At 38.9% G+C, this 14,803-nt stretch overlaps 5 protein-coding genes and 1 non-coding gene across 8 annotated transcripts; 5 read left to right on the forward strand and 1 right to left on the reverse strand.

Moving 5' to 3' along the window:
* Positions 1-44: 44 nt before the first annotated feature.
* On the reverse strand, positions 45-2,364 carry LOC110224529 (protein YLS3-like). 2 transcript variants are annotated; one of them, XM_021010677.1, is made up of 5 exons: positions 2,272-2,364; positions 2,120-2,173; positions 743-2,013; positions 553-636; positions 45-467 (listed from the first exon to the last, which is right to left on the reverse strand). In XM_021010677.1, exons 3-5 carry the CDS (start codon positions 1,077-1,079, stop codon positions 322-324), a joined length of 567 nt encoding a protein of 188 aa, XP_020866336.1. In that variant the 5' UTR covers positions 1,080-2,013; positions 2,120-2,173; positions 2,272-2,364; the 3' UTR covers positions 45-321. The 2 variants fall into 2 exon arrangements, with proteins under 2 accessions (XP_020866336.1, XP_020866337.1); XM_021010678.1 differs by having other exon boundaries at positions 2,120-2,183.
* On the forward strand, positions 1,645-4,828 carry LOC9326336 (putative aluminum-activated malate transporter 3). The gene is made up of 8 exons (XM_021010679.1): positions 1,645-1,829; positions 1,988-2,217; positions 2,302-2,439; positions 2,538-2,807; positions 2,909-3,048; positions 3,159-3,305; positions 3,384-4,675; positions 4,750-4,828. Exons 1-7 carry the CDS (start codon positions 1,645-1,647, stop codon positions 4,104-4,106), a joined length of 1,833 nt encoding a protein of 610 aa, XP_020866338.1. The 3' UTR covers positions 4,107-4,675; positions 4,750-4,828.
* TRNAD-GUC lies at positions 4,097-4,168 on the forward strand. Its single transcript has one exon. It is a non-coding gene; the product is annotated as a tRNA-Asp (tRNA).
* On the forward strand, positions 4,322-6,292 carry LOC9326337 (peptidyl-tRNA hydrolase, chloroplastic). Its single transcript, XM_021010675.1, has 8 exons — positions 4,322-4,675; positions 4,750-4,834; positions 5,123-5,190; positions 5,304-5,354; positions 5,442-5,515; positions 5,696-5,754; positions 5,839-5,915; positions 5,994-6,292. The coding sequence occupies exons 1-8, from the start codon at positions 4,340-4,342 to the stop codon at positions 6,105-6,107; spliced, it is 864 nt and encodes a 287-aa protein (XP_020866334.1). The 5' UTR covers positions 4,322-4,339; the 3' UTR covers positions 6,108-6,292.
* A 115-nt stretch (positions 6,293-6,407) lies between these two features.
* LOC9326338 (actin-related protein 4) lies at positions 6,408-10,386 on the forward strand. Its single transcript, XM_021010674.1, has 20 exons — positions 6,408-6,565; positions 6,672-6,763; positions 6,869-7,033; positions 7,112-7,185; positions 7,264-7,344; positions 7,431-7,491; positions 7,628-7,677; positions 7,834-7,888; positions 8,107-8,184; positions 8,263-8,316; positions 8,402-8,455; positions 8,529-8,589; positions 8,744-8,795; positions 9,143-9,209; positions 9,346-9,408; positions 9,507-9,569; positions 9,663-9,725; positions 9,820-9,884; positions 9,970-10,038; positions 10,140-10,386. Exons 1-20 carry the CDS (start codon positions 6,553-6,555, stop codon positions 10,183-10,185), a joined length of 1,326 nt encoding a protein of 441 aa, XP_020866333.1. The 5' UTR covers positions 6,408-6,552; the 3' UTR covers positions 10,186-10,386.
* Positions 10,387-11,042: 656 nt separating this feature from the next.
* Positions 11,043-14,789, forward strand: LOC9326339 (lipase member M). 2 transcript variants are annotated; one of them, XM_021011425.1, is made up of 9 exons: positions 11,043-11,458; positions 11,958-12,131; positions 12,222-12,627; positions 12,699-12,982; positions 13,088-13,156; positions 13,258-13,314; positions 13,396-13,448; positions 13,543-13,618; positions 13,701-14,789. In XM_021011425.1, exons 1-9 carry the CDS (start codon positions 11,418-11,420, stop codon positions 14,644-14,646), a joined length of 2,106 nt encoding a protein of 701 aa, XP_020867084.1. In that variant the 5' UTR covers positions 11,043-11,417; the 3' UTR covers positions 14,647-14,789. The 2 variants fall into 2 exon arrangements, with proteins under 2 accessions (XP_020867084.1, XP_020867085.1); XM_021011426.1 differs by having other exon boundaries at positions 11,173-11,458; positions 11,953-12,131.
* Positions 14,790-14,803: the final 14 nt, after the last annotated feature.

The raw sequence follows: 14,803 nt of genomic DNA on the forward strand, positions 1-14,803 counted from the left end.
ACGTCTGTAATGTTTGATGTATGAAATCACTTGGACTTAAGTACTTTTTGGTTAAAATTGCTGGAATTCTTTCAAGGTTGGACAAATTGTTTCCTTTTACAGGGTCCTGCTTAAGCATGTACTTGTGACCTAAGCAATAGCTACAAATTCAAGAAATAGACTTTTGTTACATTGTTCTGTTTTGGTTTCAAGAAACATTATCACAACTTCATTCATAAACCTATGGGAAGTGTTTCGTTGTTCTGAGTTCATAGAGAAAAGCAAGAACGTGAAGGATGTAAACTGGACGGAGATTAAAGGAAATACGCCTATGGACTAGAGTCAGAAGAGGAAGGGTGTTCCAGTTAGGATTGCTGCCATCACAAAGATAGTCAGCTGAAACTTAGACTTCGAACCAGAGGATTTCGGACCATAACCCAATCCCATCATGCTGGTTGGTTTTGGTGCCACTTGAGCCACTGGGGTCGCTGACAAAGAATAATCAGGTATGTCAAGAGCCCTTACGAGCATGATTCATTTTCACTTATGCCTGAAATTGAATGATTGGATTACCTGCCACACCCGAGTTGTTCTTTGCACCCAGAGAGATTTGAGAATCGGTTGAGTTGGTAGATGGTGGAGAAACAGAGGAAGCCCCTTACAACAAGAAAATTGTTCGTGTCAATTTCACAAAACTGATGAATCTCAAAATCGAGGTCTTATATTTTGTTGTGTGTAAGAAGCGAATGGAGGATTCATATACCTGAGGAGCAAACAGATGAATTGGCTGGAATACTACAAAGCTGAGGCAATTGGAGAGCTAAGGTTTGATTGATCGGAAAAGCAGAGGATAAAGTACTATTGTTGTTGAGAAAGAGACAGAGACAGGTCGGTTGTTGGTTGTAGATCTGGTTCAGGCTGTTGCAGCATGGCTGAGCAGGGAGCTGGACAAAACCCTGCACGAATGGACCACATGGAGCCAAGGCTAGCAACAAGGAAGTACAAGAAGCTGGAGGACTCGGACCTTGAGAGAGACATGGTTGGATAAAGATTGGAGCCAAGAAGATTAAGACAGTGATAAAGAGACTTGAAGATGCCATTTTTGTGTATCGTCTCTTGAAAATTTGCTTGGAAAATAAGTTTCTTCTTCTTTCTTTAGAACAGTAGAGATTGTTAGGGTTTATGGAAAGATGGATTATTTAAGGTGGGATTCAATGGATTTATTGTGCAACACTGCAACTGAAATTTGATACGAAATGGAAAAAAAGGACTATATGTATTCATGCATAATGTGTGTTCTTCTGAGCAACACTTGAAATTCTTCATGTTGTCTTTTTGCTATTTACGTATGAATCTATACTGTTATAAATTCGACCGTTATTTTTGTTTATTTAAATAAATATTCTTGAGATTATGCGTGGAAAAACAATCTGTAATTAGACACAAAAACGTGCTCTAAGACGTGCATAGCAATCATACAAGATTTGCATACCATTTCTTTACAAAATCCGAAAAAAGTCCAAATTTGGGAATCTGGGTTTTTCATGACACCATCGTGTCTTTGATAGAAATCATAAACCACAATGCACAAGAACTAGAATTTCTCCTGACTCATCCCGTCTCTGTCTCTCAATCTCCTGCGATCATCAGAATCAAGAACCACCAATGGCGGCACCAAAGCTGGAATCTTTCAGGCGGGGTAGCATGTTCGACGGATCTTTCAGGCGAGGTAGTATGTTCGATGGTTCGTTTAGACAAAGCATGAGAGAGAGGCTTATCCCACAACAGAGCAGAAGCTATTCCAATGTCAACGACGATGACCAAACTTCTGTCCGTTGCTGCTCCTACAGGTTACACATTGCAGACAATCTCTCCTCCTTTCCCGAACCTTCTATTTACCAAACATTTCGAAACCATTTTATCGAATATGATGCCTTTTGGAATCCAATCTCAAGCGTGTAACAATCTCAAATGGTTAGTCTTGAAATGCTATTGGTGTTGTTTCCAGGTACTTCTCCGACAAGATCACTGGGGCTGTGAAGAAATCAAAAGATGTTTTGGTTACGGCATGGGAGTTGGGAACATCTGACCCGAGGAAGATCATATTCTCGGCGAAGATGGGTTTGGCTCTGACACTTACCTCTATCCTCATCTTCTTTAAGATCCCAGGATTAGAGCTCAGCAGCCACTATCTCTGGGCAATTCTTACAGTAGTTGTTATTTTCGAGTTCAGTATAGGTAAATGCAACAAACTTTACACATCAAACTTGAACATTCTAAAAAATTTAATACCTGACGTGGGATCTTCTCTTCTTTGTGTAGGAGCCACCTTTAGCAAAGGATGTAACCGGGGACTAGGAACATTGTCCGCAGGAGGATTGGCGCTTGGCATGGCTTGGATATCTGAGATGAGTGGAGACTGGGGAGAGGTTCTTAATGCTGCTAGCATCTTTGTAGTAGGTAATATATATAAGATCATGTGTAGTCTAAATTAAAAGCTTCCACCTTTAAATCTCCTTCAGATTCTGACAATATTGTGTGCCCTGCTCTTGTATCAGCCTTTTTTGCGACTTATGCAAAGCTATATCCAACGATGAAGCCATATGAGTATGGATTCCGAGTGTTCTTGCTGACCTATTGCTACGTAATAGTGTCAGGATACAAAACAGGGGAATTCATGGAAACAGCTGTTTCAAGGTTCCTTCTAATAGCTCTTGGTGCCTGTGTTGGCCTCGTAGTGAACACTTGCATTTATCCCATATGGGCTGGGGAAGATCTCCATAACTTGGTCGCCAAGAACTTTGTGAACGTAGCGACTTCTTTGGAAGGTTCATTATTAGCTCTCTCCCTGACTTTGAGTTTCTGGTAGAAAAGCTTCTTAGTCTGTTTCTTGTCAAATCCAATCCATAGAAAATGTTCCTTTGTGCAGGTTGTGTGAACGGATATCTCGAGTGCGTAGCATATGATACAATCCCATCTAGGATTCTGGTCTATGAAGCTGTCGCGGAAGATCCAGTGTACAGTGGTTACAGATCAGCCGTTCAATCTACAAGCCAAGAAGACACTCTGGTAGGGTTCTTTTAACTCATCCAACACATAAGAACAGCAACAACACTATCAAAAGACCAACTCACTTTCAGATTCTCACTTCTTGTTCTTTTGCTGATGTGATTATGAAGATGGGTTTTGCTTCATGGGAGCCACCACACGGACCGTACAAATCCTTTAGATATCCATGGGCAATGTATGTGAAAGTAGGTGGTGCATTGAGACATTGTGCTATCATGGTCATGGCGTTACATGGCTGCATTCTCTCAGAGATTCAGGTACTCTTCCAATCTTTAAGTACAATCTTCAGATCTTAAGAGAGATCTGAGACAAGAGAGTATGCAATGTAATTGCAGGCTGCAGAGGATAGAAGACGAGAATTTCGTAATGAGCTTCAAAGAGTGGGGATCGAAGGAGCAAAAGTACTCAGATACATTGGGGAACAACTGAAGAAGATGGAGAAACTAAACCCTATAGAAGACATACTCTACGAGATTCACCAAGCAGCCGAAGAACTACAGAGCAAAATCGACAAAAAATCGTACCTTCTGGTGAACGCCAAGAACTGGGAAATTGGGAATCGGCCTAGGGATTCGACTGATGAACAAAAAATCTCGAATCTCGACGAGGATCTAAGTCGGATCTTGGCTCATAAATCCCAGAGTGAAGCCACGCTTCGTCCACCGAAGAATTGGGATGCGGTAACAACAACTGCAACGAACTTAAATTCGGCGACGATGCAACCTCACCTGCAATCAAGGACGATGATACATAAACAGCCGTCGTGGCCTAGCCGGATCTCTATTACGCCGGGAAGTATGTTTCAGCAACCAATTGGGGGGGAGGCGACGCTGAGGTACGAGAGCGCGAGTAATCTGTCTCTAGCTACGTTCGCTTCGCTACTGATCGAATTCGTCGCGAGGCTTGAGAATCTCGTGAATGCGTATGATGAGCTCAGTGTCAAAGCTAATTCAAGGAAGCTGTTGCTGCTGAGTGAAGGAGGAAACGACAAATGTACACTTTTTTATTTTTCAATTAATAATATTATAATGAATTGTATATCAACCAGGTCGTTGTAGTATAGTGGTAAGTATTCCCGCCTGTCACGCGGGTGACCCGGGTTCGATCCCCGGCAACGGCGAATATTTTTGTTATTATTACTATTTTCGTCCCTTACTATTTATGATTCACTATGAGTTTTAGTCCCTTCACTTTTCTTTCTCCTTTTTACTTTTTTTTTGTCGACACCGACAGAACAAAATCCAAATCCTATTGGGGATAAACTATAAACCCTAATTCCCCAGAAGAAAAGATGAAATCTGTAGCTTTTCCCGCTAAAATCGCAAATCTCAGCTTCCCTTCTGGCTGTAGCTCACTGTTTTTTTCGCCGGCATTGCCTTACTCGATATCATCACCTTGTCGGAAGCTGACAAAAGGAACAAGAGGTGTCGGAGGTTTGATGTCTCAGTGTTTGTCATCATCGTCACAATCATTGTCCTCTTTATCGAATTCATTCTCCTCTCAACCGGAATCAGAGTTACTTCAAGCTTTACCCTCTTCGAAGCCAAAATCTCCGCCACCGCAGCTGCCATGGCTCATTGTTGGTTTGGGTAATCCCGGCAAGAAGTACCAGGGCACGCGCCACAACGTATCTCTCTGTCTCTCTTACTTTATCACTTTGCGTTTTTCTTTTTAGCTCGCTAACGTGATCATGAATTGCAGGTTGGTTTTGAGATGGTGGACGCTTTGGCTAATGCAGAAGGCATCTCCATGAACACTGTTAACTTCAAGGCCTTGTTTGGAAAAGGTGGTTCCCTTCTCATTCTCTTATCTTCTCCATTGTGAATTTTCATTTTTAAATGGTTTTCTTATCTCAAAGTTTTAAACTTTCAATTTTATACGTCTCAAATGTTTGATGAGGGTGATAGAAACAATGGGTAACTGTTTACGGAGGATTCAGCGTGTTTAAAAGATTCTTGTTTTGTTTCATAATCCTATTTCATGTACATAACTAGTGATTGAAATACCATTTTTCTGTCTGTGGATTGTTTCTAACTTTGGGTATTGTTTTTTTTTTGTTTTGTTATAATCATAGGCGTTATTGGAAATATACCGATTATGATGGCTAAACCACAAACTTTCATGAACCTAAGTGGTGAGTCTGTAAGTGAGCTCATCGGAAAACAACTTTGGTTTATTAAGTCAACCAATCTCTCTACCGTTTATCACTTGTTGCTTTAATTCTTTCTGTTTATGATTGCTGGAATTGTTTGAAGGTTGGACAAATTGTTTCATTTTACAAGATCCCGCTAAAGCAAGTACTTGTGGTATACTTTACCTTCTCTCTCACTCACTCTTCAACTTCTGGATTTGGAGTGCATATGCCCGTCTTAAAAAATATTTGTCTTCTTCAGGTTTACGATGATTTAGATTTGCCCTTTGGTAAACTGCGTTTATTGCCAAAAGGTGGTCACGGAGGCCACAATGGGTACAAAGCTTTTCACCCTATATCTGACCTGTTTAAGGATGTTTTCACTAGTATTTAAGTATTGTCTTACTTTTTACTTAAGAGGCAATGTGGATGGATAATTGTAAACGTTTTCACTATCAAATCATAGAGAAACTCTTCAAGAAATCATGGTGAATTGTTCTGGTCATTTACTTGCAGGATGAGAAGCATTATAGATCGCCTCAAAGGTAGCCGTGATTTTCCTCGTCTAAGAATAGGTAAAGTTCTCATTTTTCTCCACTCCGACTTATCTTCTCTTTTTCTTCTCTGATTTTTGCAAATTGTCGAATGTTTCATTTCAGGGATCGGTCGGCCTCCAGGGAAGATGGATACAGCCAATTTTGTTCTCCGCCAGTTCAATAGACAAGAACAGGAAGAGGTAGATGAAGATAGAAAATCCCAACATTATCTCAATATTTCAGAAATATAAAAACCTGATTGTGTATGGTTTTTGCAGTTGGATTATACATTCCAAACCGGGATAGAAGCAATAAGGATTCTTTTGCTTGAGGGGATCAACAAAAGTGCAACCTTTGTCAACACTCGAAAATCTATGGAGCAACTCAGTTAGAAGAGACATTGTTACATCACATATAACAACTACAGAGTATTCTTGCCGATTAATTATTTCTGTTCCATACATATTGTTGAATCCTTTTTGAGCAAATTGTACATCAGAAAAAAAACCAGATTATGCGTTTCTCATAATCGCATATTCAGTATTTGTTTTACTGAAATTACACATTTTTGTAAGCATAGGCATTTATTGCTAAAAAGGTTGTCACAAAAGTTGGTTCGGTTTAAAAAATTCGTGTTCGGTTCGGTTAGTTTCTTGGATCATTTAAACCCGACGGATTCATTGAGAGGTTTTGTGGTCCCCACAAATCGAACTCAGTAAAACCAAGTCGACCCGATTCAGCTGGATCCGAGATTACAGAGAACCCCGTCCCGTGTTTAAACCCTCCGACGACAAGCTCAGATAGAGAACCTCTCCACGCTTTTCGTTCGCTGAAGCCATGTACGGCGGAGGTGGGTCTCTCTTTAAACCCTAGAATTGCTTTGTCGTTCATCTTTTGAGACATTCTTGAGCTGTTTTCGTTCAAGATTTGATTTTTTCCGTGGTGGGTTTTCACAGATGAAGTGTCAGCTATTGTGGTTGACTTGGGTTCGCACACTTGCAAGGCTGGTTACGCCGGAGAAGATGCTCCCAAGGCCGTTTTCCCTTCCGTAAGTCTTGATTCCAGCATTTTATGTCACTATAAGCCTCATGGTGTTAGTGTAGATTTGCTCAAGACTCTTAGGGTTTTTTTTTTTTTCTGATGTGTTCATAAGGTTATTGGGGCAGTAGATGGTATAGAGGCTATGGATGTGGATGCTGATTCTACAAAGACTAATTCGAATTCTGAGGATTCGAAGACTGAGTCTGAAAAAGAAAAGGGAAAACGCAAGCTCTATGTAGGATCTCAGGCCATGAGTTACCGCCGAGATCATATGGAGGTTAGCTTTTCTCTTTGATTAATGTTTAAAGTTTATAACTTTGTGGGTGAAATTACAGATTGCATTTTCTCTCACCAGGTTTTGTCACCTATAAAAGACGGCATAGTTTCTGACTGGGATTTGGTCGACAATATATGGGAACATGCTTTCAAGTAACTGTGTAAAGCATTATATTTTCTCTAAGTTGTTTTTTGCATTTCATCTCTAAACAAACTTTCTCTTTTTTTTAGGAGTTGTCTGATGATTGATCCTACGGAGCACCCAATGCTGCTAGCTGAGCCTCCTTTGAACACTCAACAGCAGAGAGAGAAGTAGAATTTATTTGCTTTGAAATATCCGTTTTATCAGTATTGCTTTATCATGTGTTACTGATTTTCTCAAATCATATGCTTGACAGGGCGGCAGAGCTAATGTTTGAAAAATACAAAGTTCCTGCATTGTTTATGGCTAAGAATCCTGTATCTTCCCTCTCCCTTGGGTCATCATTCTTTTGATAGATTATTATATGACGATTACTGTAGTGTTGATAGCCAGCCAGCTCTTGTTTAATCAGATGTCTAACTATCTACATGAATTGGTGTTTTTTGGTGCTAGGTTCTCACGTCTTTTGCTACTGGGCGCGCTACTTCTTTGGTTGTTGACTGGTAAGACTTTTGTACTTTGAAAATTATTAAAAGTTTCTCTAGTCTGTAGAAGCCACTAATGTTCCTCTTATGCCCTATTTTATGCTGCGAAAGTCTACCTTGTTTCTTTATGTGTTTAATCTGAAAAGTACTGATGGCACATTATTGTATTTCTAGTGGTGGAGGATCCACAACTATTTCACCTGTGCATGATGGTTATGTTCTTCAAAAGGTACTTGTATTACTCGATTTAGTAAGAATTCAGGCTTTGTGATGCTGTTTTTTTTGGGTTTGGATTTTCTACTGCAGGAGAAAGTTTCCCATCTCTCTTTTCCATAGTGTCATCTAGCTGCTATAAATTCTTATCCATGTGAATTTTGACCAGTTTTACTTTTACAGCATTGATGCAGATTGTTATTCTCCGATTGTTGACCATACTTTTATCCGCAGGCTGTTGTATCATCTCCACTTGGAGGGGAATTTCTCACTGACTGCCTACTGAAAAGCTTGGAGAGTAAAGGAATTAAAGTAGGTTAAACAATGTTTATTCACTTTCTTATCTTTTGAGCCAATTTACCTAAGTGTTACTGGTCATTTTTTCTGCAGATAAGACCTAGATACTCTTTCAAGAGAAAGGAAATACGAGCAGGGGAATTCCAGGTGCATATATGGATCAGTGAATGAAACTACTATCAGTGAATAAGACCTAGATAGTCTCTCATTTCTTCCCTTTGAATCCTTGCAGGTTGAAGATGTGGATATTCCTAACACCACGGAAAGCTACAAACTCTTCTGCCAGGTCTGTATTTGATAATGATTCCTCGTTTGAAATTTTCTGTTGTTTTATAACTTGGTGATTTTTTTCTCAACAGAGGATGATAGTGGGTGATATCAAGGATTCTATTTGTCGAGTTCCTGATACTCCCTATGATGGTACTTTATGTTCTTTTGTCTTTCACTGGTTTGATAAATTTGGTTTATTTCAAACTTTAAAGTTGTTTGAGAGTTGAACGTTAGATACTTTTATCTTTCAATGTCATTTGATCCCGTATCTTTCATATTTCTGATGTGATGCATTTATCTGCAGATAAATCATATTCAAACATCCCAACTACGTCGTACGAGCTTCCTGATGGCCAGTAAGCTCAGTTTATATGTCTATTTCGCTTTATCGTGCCTCAAACGTACATGCTAAATTGCTGTTGCTTTCTACTTATAAGGCTTGTGCTTAGTTTCTAGCCAAAATGGACCACTATTCTGAACCTTGTTTAAGCTGAGATAAGTTCTTAGTTGGATCTGAGTCATTAAAGCCACTGGCATTAAAGTTTAGACGAGTCAGAAATTGCTTTGGAAAGCTGCATGGAATCTAATGTGATAATGAGAATTAAGTTAAAAGAGAAAAGTGCTAGCTTCATTGAAAACAGGAAGCTGCACCCTTACTTTTTTTTAGGCTTTCTCAATATATTATTAAGCATGTCTACTGCAGGATGCTCGAGATTGGTGCTGATAGGTTCAAAGTTCCTGATGTGATGTTCAACCCGTCCATAGTCCAGGTACACCATTTGAGCACGATAAATTCAACAGAAGATTCTAAAGACGTTTTGTTTCTTCTCTTGAGCTGTTTTGAGCCTCTAATTATTTATCAAAGGTATCTTTTAGTGACTTTTCCGTGTTTATTGCAATTTGCAGACGATTCCTGGAATGGAGAAGTATGCTGATATGATTCCTTCTGTTCGTGGGTTACCACACATGGTATATGCTAGCTAGTATATGCATAGTGCTTAGTCACTGCAAAGCTTCCATCTCTTAACTTTTTCTAACTCCACTCTCCATTTTACTGATTTGTACAGGTCATGGAGAGCATCAACAAATGTGATGTAGACATCCGGAGAGAGTTGTATAGTAGCATACTGGTAAAATAGCAATCAATGTCAACTCTTAGATACCCTACTTTTAGTTTCGTTGGATGTGGATGATTAACATACTTTCTTCTCGCATTATGCCAGCTTGCTGGTGGAACATCGTCAATGCAACAGTTGAAAGAACGTCTCGAAAAGGACTTGATCGAAGTATTGTGTCCTCGACTCTTTTCCTCTGTCTTGTAAACTTTCCCAGTTTTTATGATGACAAAAACCGTTCATTGGCCCTCTATCTTTGTTTCAGGAGTCTCCTCACTCGGCTAGAGTTAAAGTGTTGGCAAGCGGTAACACAACAGAAAGAAGATTCAGGTTTGGATATAGTGTTCACTTCTTCCTCTAAAATGAGACCCAAATAGTGGTTGGATCAACCAAAACACATGTTATGTATGTGCAGTGTATGGATAGGAGGGAGTATATTGGCATCACTAGGCTCATTTCAACAGATGTGGTTCTCCAAGTCTGAGTAAGTCTCTGTTTTGTAATTTCCATTGATCAGACTCGCAAAGAAACTATATTTTGTTTCTCTCCTGACACTCGGATTTGGGGTCTTGGTGTAAATGGCAGGTATGAGGAACATGGAGCTTCCTACATTCAGAGAAAATGCCCTTAATGCAGCTTCAGACTATGTGGAGCCTGAGAAGACAAAACTCGGAAAACTAATGTGTTATTTTCATTGTCCTTTAAATGTTATTTACTTCTTTAATATTCGCCTGAACAACCTTTGGAGTGTGTCATTACTCATTAACAAGCAGTTTAGTGCTCGTACTTATGAAACAAACAAAAAACACGTGGAAGAGTTTTAGTTGCTTTATTAGATAAATCCAGACAATCAAGACCGTCCACATCATTCGCGAACCAAGATAATCCACGAAATAAACAAGAAAAACGTTAATAAAAAAAATCCGAGTCTAAAAAAAAAAAGGAAGAAAAATTCAGCTTTATCAGTATTAAAAAAAAAAAGGAAGAAAAATTCAGCTTTATCAGTATAAAAAAAAAAAAAGGAAGAAAAATTCAGCTTTATCGTGACTTCCGAATTGCAAAGGTCTTTGAAAATAGTAAGGTACTACTCATAAAAGTTATGAAACACAATGAAAAATAATGTAATTGATATTGGTAAGTAAAATGACTTTACTCCCTCTGTTTCACAAAGAGTGTCATTTTAGAGTTTTGCACACAGATTAAGAAAACATTAAATTTTTTGTTTTTTCTAAACAAAAACATCATTAACTATATACCTAAACATAATCTGCCCAATAGTAAAACAATATGCAGAATATTAATAGTCATAAAACATAAAAAATCATTAAATTTTGCATTGAAAACCTAAAACGACACTCTTTGTGAAACAAAAATAAAACCTTAAAACGACACTCTTTATGAAACGGAAGGAGTATTAAACATAAAAAAAAATGGTCGGAAAATAATAAAGCCAAATCGACGTAACTTCTCCGCCACTACAGACTTACGTGTCATGTCTCCATATCCGCATGCAAAATCCAATAGATGACACATTCTAAATCATCCAATTATATACATCCACATGTCACCCTTTGTCTCGTCTCTCTAAACACCGTTTACCGACCTTCTCTTGTGGACGGCAATAATCGCCGACGTTCCCTAATTTATCGGATTTCAATACAACAACACACTCTCTCAATAAAAAAAAAAAAAAAAACGTTTCTTTTTTCTTCGATTCGCGATTACGTCTTTTGATTTTGTGGGACTCATCTCGGTTTTTCTGGGACTTTGATTTTGGATTCTATCTTTTTACATTTTTCAGAATTTTTTTCTTTTTCCCGGTTGTTTTTTTTTTTTTTTTTTTTATATTGGGGAAACAAAATCATGCAGAGGATCGTCGATAATGCTCTTGCTGTCACAAAAGAGTGAGTCCTTCTCTCTTTTTCGATTCGCGCATTAGTCAGTGCTCGTTAATGATTTTGTGATTTCTGATTTGTTTTTTTTTTTTTAGTTGCATGTTTAGTGATTTTAGTAATTTGACATTTGATATCAACTGTATTGTTTCCTTAGTTTGGATGTAAATCTGGTCTGTAGATTTAATCTTTTGATTATGTCGAATAGTAATTCGATTTGATTTGGATATGGAAGATGCCAATGTTGGCTGAGACTGAGTCAGTGGTTTTTTAGTGAAGCTAATTCTATATCTTATATCTTCTGATTTACCTTAATCTTGAGATTTAGTGGTTAATAGTTACTGATTTGGGTTGAGTTTTGTTGTCTCTTTAAAGAAAGTAACTTTGTGTTTTATTTTAAGCTTGTCCGTTTGCTTTTTTGGTGTTGGTTGTTGGTTTTGATTGATATTAGGATGTTTGTGTTGGTCTAAAATAAGCTTAAGCTAACTAATGATGTTGGTTTTTAGTGCAGGTCAGTGAAAACTTTGACTTATGAGTCTTTGAACAACATTGCAAGATGCATTAATGGATTTTCTGCACTTCTCTTGACACTTTTGCCCGGAAAGTCCAATGTTCTTGAAGGTCTTCATGGATGGGAGCTAAGGCCTACATTACGTGGCCCTCGTTTACCACGTTGGATGCATAAGTAAAAATCTCTTATAACGCTCTAATACTTCTTTGTGGCTGCCTTATAGCAGCATTTTTCGACTCTCTTTTGATTTCTGCTGTTTTCCAGTGGAGTCTCTTCTTTCAACCACTTCATTCATGAGCTCTCTGTGGATTCTGATACTTCAAGCTTGGACTATTCCTCTGGAGAAGATGATAGTGATGGCATCTCCACGCCTCCATCACCCTTGTCTCAAAGCTCACTCCGCTCTTGGGCTAGTCTTCCTACAAATTACGAAAGCCATTGGACAGACTGGATAACCTTCATTGTCTGGTGGGTTTTACTACCTGCCCGGATTCTTCTATGGTTACCATTATATCTTTTGCGTCTTTTGGGTACACGAAATTCAAGAATGTCACCTATGAGCCCAGGAAGGTACCAACATTCTTCTAGACCTTATTTTAGCAAAGCTATCCCAGGGAAAGAGCATGACGTCCCTAACCGAACTACTGATAAAAGACGCGGAGTCATTGAGGTTTGTGTGGATGAACATACTTAATCACTTTTCGCGTTCTTGAGTTTTCTTACACACATATATGTTTGCAGGATCTTCAGCTTGGTATCGAGATCTTTATAGAAACAATATTTGATTTTTTTCACAAGGCGGCACATCTTCTTCTTTCTCCATCAGAGACTTTTGGAATAGTTTTATCGTGGTTCTCTTCCTCCAGTCACAGCTCTAAAGGAAACTATGGCGACGCTTCGGATGATGAGATCGTGCAGACTGCCATTCTAGGAGATAGTGATTCATCTCCTACAGAAAGAAGAACCACAACGAGTTTATACAATACAGATACTCGGACTTGTCAGGATGTTATTACAGAGCTTGGGTAGGGGGAAATGGAAATGTGTAGAAGATGTTTCGTGCAAGTTGTTTTTTACTTATGCTGTTACTCAGCTATTTGCCCTTTCGATTTAACTTCTCTTCTTGATAGGTATCCGTATGAAGCTATTCGTGTTGTTACATCTGATGGATATGGTCTTCTCTTGGAAAGGATACCAAGGTACAGAGTCTATTATGGTTCAGTAAGTTTCTCTATAGTCTGTTATGTTTCTGTAAGTTCCTTTAAAATGTAATCATTAATTTACTCTATTGTCTTTCCAGACGAGATGCAAGGAAAGCTGTTTACTTGCAGCATGGTGTAATGGATTCTTCAATGGGGTGAGTTTCATAGTCTATTTCGTTGATGACTTGTTAGGAATTTTTTTTGCCTTGGTTTCTCATCTGGACCTTTATCTTCAGATGGGTATCAAATGGTGTTGTTGGATCTCCGGCTTTTGCTGCTTATGATCAAGGTCCGTGCCAAAACATTTCCTAATTTCCCAAGTTACTATATGATAAATATGGAGTTAAGATTTACCGTATGTTTTACTCTGCTTTTCTTGCCAGGCTACGATGTTTTCCTAGGGAACTTTCGTGGTTTAGTTTCAAGAGATCATGTAAACAAAAACATATCCTCAAAAGAGTGAGTAGTATAGAATAAACTGCTTCTTTATGGATTTGATATTTTGTATAGTTCTTTATTGAGGAATCCTCAAAACATGCAGTTTCTGGCGTTACTCCATCAATGAGCATGCAACGGAAGATATCCCAGCAATGATAAAGAAGATTCACGAAATCAAAACTTCAGAACTGAAACTTTATCAGCCTACTATGGAAGAGGTAGTAAACGAGGAGCAACCGTATAAGCTCTGTGTAATATCTCACAGTTTAGGCGGCGCCGCGGTTCTGATGTATGTAATCACCCGTAAAATCGAAGAGAAACCGCACAGACTCTCGAGACTGATCCTGCTTTCGCCTGCTGGGTTTCACGATGACTCCAACATGTGTTTCACGTTGATGGAGTACACATTCCTTCTCTTGGGCCCTGTACTATCTCGGATTGTTCCTGCTTTCTACATCCCCACTAAATTCTTCCGGATGCTTCTCAACAAGTTAGCTCGAGATTTTCATAACTATCCTGCTGTTGGTGGATTAGTCCAGACATTGATGAGTTATGTAGTTGGCGGAGATAGCTCAAACTGGGTTGGAGTCATGGGATTGCCTCACTATAACATGAACGATATGCCAGGTATATCCTTCCGTGTGGCTCAGCATCTTGCGCAGATTAAACATAGCGGTAAGTTCAAGATGTTTGATTACGGTAGCAGTTCAGCTAATATGGAGGTTTACGGGTCCCCTGAGCCACTCGACCTTGGGGAGTTTTACGGGTTGATCGATGTGCCTGTGGATTTAGTAGCCGGAAAGAAAGATAAAGTGATTAGACCTTCAATGGTTAGGAAACATTACAGGGTGATGAGAGATTCAGGAGTTGATGTTTCTTACAATGAGTTTGAGTATGCTCATTTGGATTTTACCTTCTCTCACCGTGAAGAGCTTTTGGCTTATGTGATGTCGCGGTTACTGCTCGTGGAGCCAACGCCCACTCAGACGAATCATAAGAAGGGGATGAAGCTGAAGAAGAAGATGGAAACAGGCAAACCTCATCTATGAATTACATAATTAGGCTTTTACAGAGTTTATGTTTGTCTTATTTGTAATGTTTTTTGTTCAAGAAAGATCGGCTTTGAACAGTGTATATATGCATATGGCTTTTTGCATCTCTATTTATGTCAGTGTTCACTTTCCATAACAAATAATTTAAGTCATG

Source organism: Arabidopsis lyrata (assembly GCF_000004255.2).
Source record: "Arabidopsis lyrata subsp. lyrata unplaced genomic scaffold ARALYscaffold_1, whole genome shotgun sequence".
Classification (NCBI taxonomy): domain Eukaryota; kingdom Viridiplantae; phylum Streptophyta; class Magnoliopsida; order Brassicales; family Brassicaceae; genus Arabidopsis; species Arabidopsis lyrata.